This window comes from Centropristis striata, chromosome 9, assembly GCF_030273125.1.
Source record: "Centropristis striata isolate RG_2023a ecotype Rhode Island chromosome 9, C.striata_1.0, whole genome shotgun sequence".
Classification (NCBI taxonomy): Eukaryota; Metazoa; Chordata; class Actinopteri; order Perciformes; family Serranidae; genus Centropristis; species Centropristis striata.
In genome coordinates, this window is record NC_081525.1 from 530,803 (window position 1) to 536,802 (window position 6,000).

The window sequence follows — 6,000 nt, forward strand, 5'->3', positions numbered from 1 at the left end:
ATCTATATGAATCTATAAGAGTCAGCGCTGTACGGAGGTCCATGTCACTTCCTCTTTCATCTTTCTCCTGAGTGTTTCTGTAGTTATTGTCTGGTTGAGGACCTGATACTAACCGTCCCTGTCTCCGTCTCCGTCTCTGTCCCAGTGTCTCCATGTGTGGGACCTGGATGTGCGGGGGTACCACCGAGGTCTGTGGCGTCTCTTCAGGAAGAGGAACCAGGTCCTGGTGGTGGCCGTCCCCGTCTCCCCGTACTCGTGAGTCAACCACAATCTATGAGATCCATCAGATATCTTTCATCTGAAATACAAAATATATGACTCACAGGTCTCACCTGTCCTCCTGTCTGTCCTCCTGTTCTCCTGTATGTCTGACTGTCTGTCTGTCCTCCTGTCTGTCTGTTCTCCTGTCTGTCTGTCCTCCTGTCTGTCTGTCCTCCTGTCTGTCCTCCTGTCTGTCCTCCTGTCTGTCCTCCTGTCTGTCCTCCTGTCTGTCTGTCCTCCTGTCTGTCTGTCCTCCTGTCTGTCTGTCCTCCTGTCTGTCCTCCTGTCTGTCCTCCTGTCTGTCTGTCCTCCTGTCTGTCCTCCTGTCTGTCTGTCCTCCTGTCTGTCCTCCTGTCTGTCCTCATGCCTGTCTGTCCTCCTGTCTGTCTGACTGTCTGTCCTTCTGTCTGTCCTCATGCCTGTCTGTCCTCCTGTCTGTCTGACTGTCTGTCCTCATGCCTGTCTGTCCTCCTGTCTGTCTGACTGTCTGTCCACCTGTCTGTCCTCATGCCTGTCTGTCCTCCTGTCTGTCTGACTGTCTGTCCTCATGCCTGTCTGTCCTCCTGTCTGTCTGTCTGTCTGTCTGTCTGTCTGTCTGCCTGTCCTCCTGTCTGTCTGTCTCTGTCCTCCTGTCTGTCTCTCTCAGTGTGAAGAAACCAGCCAGTGTCTCACCCATCCACTTGGAGCCTCCACCCAAAGAAGAAGGAGCACCTGTGGAGCAGATGTAGACACACACACACACACACACATACACACACACACACACACACACACACACACAGAGCGTCCAGCAGGTGCAGCAGGTAGTTCTCATCATTGGGTGGAGCTGCTGCTGCTGGTTGAAGTGAAAGCGAAGGGAAAGTGAGTGAACTGAGTATAAAGCATGGAGTTTCTGTGAGAGCTAGCGGGAGGAACCGAGTCCTGCGGTACCTGAAGTGACGTCTCTTCACTTCATGATGTCACGTTTTTACGTAACAACGTCCTAAACAACGGCCTAAACTGAAGGAAAGTGCTCCTTTTTCTGTGTCTAAGAACAAAAAGCAGCCTCTGAATGAGCTGATAACAACCTGCTGCACCTGCTGCAGGTGGAGCAGGACGCTACGTACTCCAACCAGCCCGGGCCTTATTTCTTCTAGCAACCACTAGGATCCAGATCCAGTCTGGGACCCAGAAACACTTCAACCTGGAGTTGAACTTTGAACTCTTCAGGACGACCTCTGAACTCTGAACGGACTCCGTCCATCAGCTGGAGACAGGAAGTGAAGTCAGACGGTATAAATGACACAAACACACACTTCCTGTCTGGCTTGTTGTGTTTAACTACTGACTGTTCATCTCTTTAACTTATCTCTATTTATTTCACATCTCTAGTCCTTTCTTTTTTTTTTTTTTGTTCCACTTGGATCGAGATCAGCGCGGCGTTTTTAAGAGCTAACGTTTACAGATCATGAAATAATAATGTATATACATGCCTATATCTATTTTTTGATGAAAAATCTAAAGGGAGGGCATATTTTTCAGTGTTGGATGTTGAGTCAGTCTGTGGGCTCCGAGGGGTTAACAACAATAACAACAACAACAACAACAACAAGACGCTCTGCAGGGACAAACATCAACACAAACAGACTTTATAAATAATATTCCATAAATCAGATCCTCATTTCAGTCCAAAATGTTTGTGACCAGATATGAAAGGTGTTCTTGCATAAATAATCAATAAACAACATAAATAAACAAACAAACAAACAGAGAGAGAGACACAAAGACTCGGAGACAAAAAGACTTATCAAGGATATTTCCATGACTGTAGATGTAAAAATGACTAAAAATAGATGTAAAAATTACTAAAAAAGACACAAAATGACAAAAAAAAAATAGATGCAAACATGACAAAAAAATGATTGAAATAGAATTTTATATTAAATTATCGAAATCGAAACAAATTTACTAAGAATAGACATAAAAATGACCAAAAAAGACAAAAATAGCTGACAAGCGTTTAATTTCAGAGCTGATATCTAGACATTTAACATGTTGTTGTTTTTATAATAACCAAAATCATTATCAATTGTCTTTTTATTGGTCGTTATACGTCTTTTTTTTTTGTTCATTTTGTGTCTTTTTATTGGTCATTTTACATCTATTTTGGGCATTTTATGTCTTTTTGGTCAATTTGTTGTTGTTTCCTTCAAAGCATGTTAATGCCTGGTACAACTAAAGGTTCATTTATTTCAACTCTTATCACATATTTTTGTTGTTCTCATTATATTTGTCCAAACAACTGAACCTTTAGTTGAACCAGACATTAAAATGAACCAGAAACTGAAGAAAACAAGGAGGTCTGATCATGTTTCCATGACTTTACCTCCAACAATGAGAAGTTTGATGAAGTGAAAATGATTGTCAACATCAACAAACCAGTGAAGGGTTAATGTCTAAAACCACATTCTTCCACTGAGTTTATTGTCGATAAAACTCGATATCCAAACAGTTTCTCCAGGTCAAAGTTCTCCGTTAATCTGGTGATTCAGAGTTTCTAAACTTGAGTCCATCAAACATCTTTTACTGCTGTCTGTCTACAATCCTACCAGGTCGTTTCACATGGCTCATAAAAACAATATTCCTCTAATATTCATATTTATATGCAGCCATGAAAACTCTGATTGAGATGCTTCAGATGAAGATCTGATCAGAGTTATGAAGGTTGAATAAACACTACTGTGCAGCTATAAGCAGACATAAAGTCATTTTACAGTATTTATTAATGTTGCCAACAGCTCTAACCCTTTTTATATAACGAGACATCTGCACACGTGTTATATTATTAAAAACGGTTTGAAATCTTCTCAATACATCAGAATATGATGAAAAGTCCATTCCAGTAGTTCAAGTCAACCAAGTATTGAGTCATATAGACGACAAACTGTTCAGAGGAAACATTTACATATTAAACACACTTTTAAAATTTTTTTAAGGCACTGAATTTTAGGTCTTCATTATTATGTTATAATACTATCGCTATTATCTCAATAAATGAGAATATGGTAGAAAGGTTTATTTATGTCAGTAATTAAATTCAAAAAGGTGAAATAACACATTATATAGATCCATTACACACAGAATGAAACATTAATTAAATTTCTTCTAATTATAATTATTACGGCTCACATTTAATGAAGACCTAAAATTCAGTGTGTCAATAAAATTTATGAAATTTTAAAAAGTGTTTAATGGTTAATTTTTTCTATTCACATGGGGCTCTGACGTTGTTCTCCTCTCATTTCATGTCTTTTTTTTTTGTGTTTTTACGTCTTTTTTTGGTCATTCTACGTCCAGGAGCATCGTTGGTCTCTTTGCTCCACCAGTTTTTATGCAACGAAGGATCAGAGAATAATGGAATTAAATTGTATTTATGTTTTAGACAGTGTCCCAACTTTTTTGGTATAGTTGTTTCACATCAGGATCAAAGGTTCCCAGCACATAAAGGTTCATCTTAATAAATGAGAATATGATAGAAAAGTGTATTTATGTCAGTAATTCAATAACACATTCTATAGATCCATTACACACAGAATGAAACATTTCATGTCTTAATTTACTTTATTCTAATTATAATGATCATGGCTTACATTTAATGAAGACATAAAATTCACTGCCTCAAAAAATGTGAATATTACAAAAGACCAATTTTTAAAGTGTGTTTAATATGTAAATGTTTCCTCTGAACAGTCTGTCGTCTATATGACTCAATACTTGGTTGAGTTGAACTACTGAAATGGACTTTACATCATATTCTGATTGTCATTAATTCTGATTATTAATATCAGAAGTGATTGATCCTCCTTGAGATGATCATGTCTCAGTGTTTGCAGTGGTTTGATTTGAATGTTTGTCGTATTATTTCCTCAGCAGTGTTCCAGTTTGTGTCCTGGACATTTCACTTTGACAAGTATTGATCTGCTCATGTTCATGTTTTGGTTTCTCAGATTATTTTGTTATTGACAGTGTGTTTGTGTGTTTGTGTGACGCTGCGAGATGACGACACAAGTCCTGTACCACTTGTTTATCTTTTATCATGGAAATGAATAAAGATGTTTTTTACTGAGCTTCCCTGTGCTGCTCCTTCTTTTCTTTTTCAGCTCATGCTGTTCTGCACTAATAATTCATATGATGAGAGCTTATTATTCATGGCATAAAGGTGTAGCTGTTGTTGTGCTGGGCTCAGGTTGACTTCTTGTTCCCCAGCAGAGTCACGCACACGGGAAACGGATGCAAATCGTGGTGGCGCCGCGGTTTACCGAGGACCAACGCTTCTCTTCCATGACCTCTGACCTCCGTGAGCTCATCAACCAGGAGCTGCTGCTCTTCATGTATTTCATTTCTTCTAATTATAATGATTATGGCTTACATTTAATGAAGACGTAAAATTCAGTGTGTCAAAAAAATTGATGAAATTTTAAAAGTGTTAACTGGTCCTTTTTTTGTTCATTTTACGACTTTTTTAAGTCAGTTCACTTTTTTTTGGGTTGTTTCATGTCTTTTATGGTCTTTTTTTGTCATTTTACATCTTATCTTGTTCATTTCACATCTTTTTTATTTTACATCTTTTTTGTTCATTTTATGTCTTTTTTTGGTTGTTTCACGTCTTTTGTGGTTATATCATGCCTTTGTTTGACATTTTACGTATTTTTTTGGTCATTTTACGGCTCTTTTTTTGTTTCATGTCTTTTGTGGTGTATCATGTCTTTGTTCGACATTTTACGTCTTTTTGGTCATTTTACGCCTTTTTTTTGTTTCACGTCTTTTGTGGTTATACCATCTGGGGTTTTTTTGGGGTAATTTTACGTCTTTTTTTGGTCATTTTACGTCCAGGAGCAGCGTTGGTCTCTTTGCTCCACCAGTTTTTATGTCATGAAGGATCAGAGAATAATGGAATTAAATTGTATTTATGTTTTAGACAGTGTCCCAACTTTTTGTGTATAGTTGTTTCACATCAGGATCAAAGGTTTCCAGCATATACAGGTTCATCTTTTACCTCTGATCTGTTCAACCTTCACTGCTGCTGTTTGTTTCTCTTTGTTTCATGTAAAATTGTGTTTGAAGTAGAGCTGGGCGATATGGACCAAAAGTCATATCCTGATATATTTAGGCTGAATATCGATATACGATATACATCCTGATATTATTTTTATCTCAGAGTGAGAGCAAATGTTCAGTCAAAGTCAAATATGACATGTCACAAGTAGTTTTATTGAAACCGTTTATTTAAGTGGACATAAATACTATATGACAACAGGAGAACATTTTTTTTTTTAATCAAAGCTCCATAAAGTGCACATTTAAATAAAAAAAAAATATCTTAAATAAAAATAGCCTACGAAATAAATTAGGCCAATCTTTTTCTGAAATAGATAAATTGATATGAGAAAAGAATAACGAACATTACAAAATAACCAAATATGACAAACCCTAGTAAGGGCAGCATTTATATATAAAAGAGCAAAAATTCATCTGTATCGCTATATGTGATATGGCCTAATTCCATATCACAATTTAAAAATATATCGATATATTTTTCATGTCAATATATCGCCCAGCCCTAGTTTGACACTTTATTAGAATAACAAATGAATCAAAGGAAAAATCATGTTGACTTTTGCTACTCTGTCAAACTTCAGATATTTGATTTGAAATGTTCTACGTAATAATGCATACATGTGTTTATTGGGAGGGTGGGTC

General features: G+C 37.4%; 1 protein-coding gene across 1 annotated transcript in view; it reads left to right on the top strand.

Moving 5' to 3' along the window:
* Nucleotides 1-4,367, top strand: part of pomgnt1 (protein O-linked mannose N-acetylglucosaminyltransferase 1 (beta 1,2-)) — a 30,237-nt gene extending 25,870 nt beyond the window's left edge. The window contains exons 21-22 of the mRNA XM_059340570.1: nt 146-255; nt 908-4,367. Of these exons, the coding sequence (XP_059196553.1) occupies nt 146-255; nt 908-989 (192 nt within the window). The 3' untranslated portion in view covers nt 990-4,367. The remainder of the gene's footprint in view (nt 1-145; nt 256-907) is intronic.
* The last annotated feature ends 1,633 nt before the right edge of the window (nt 4,368-6,000 follow it).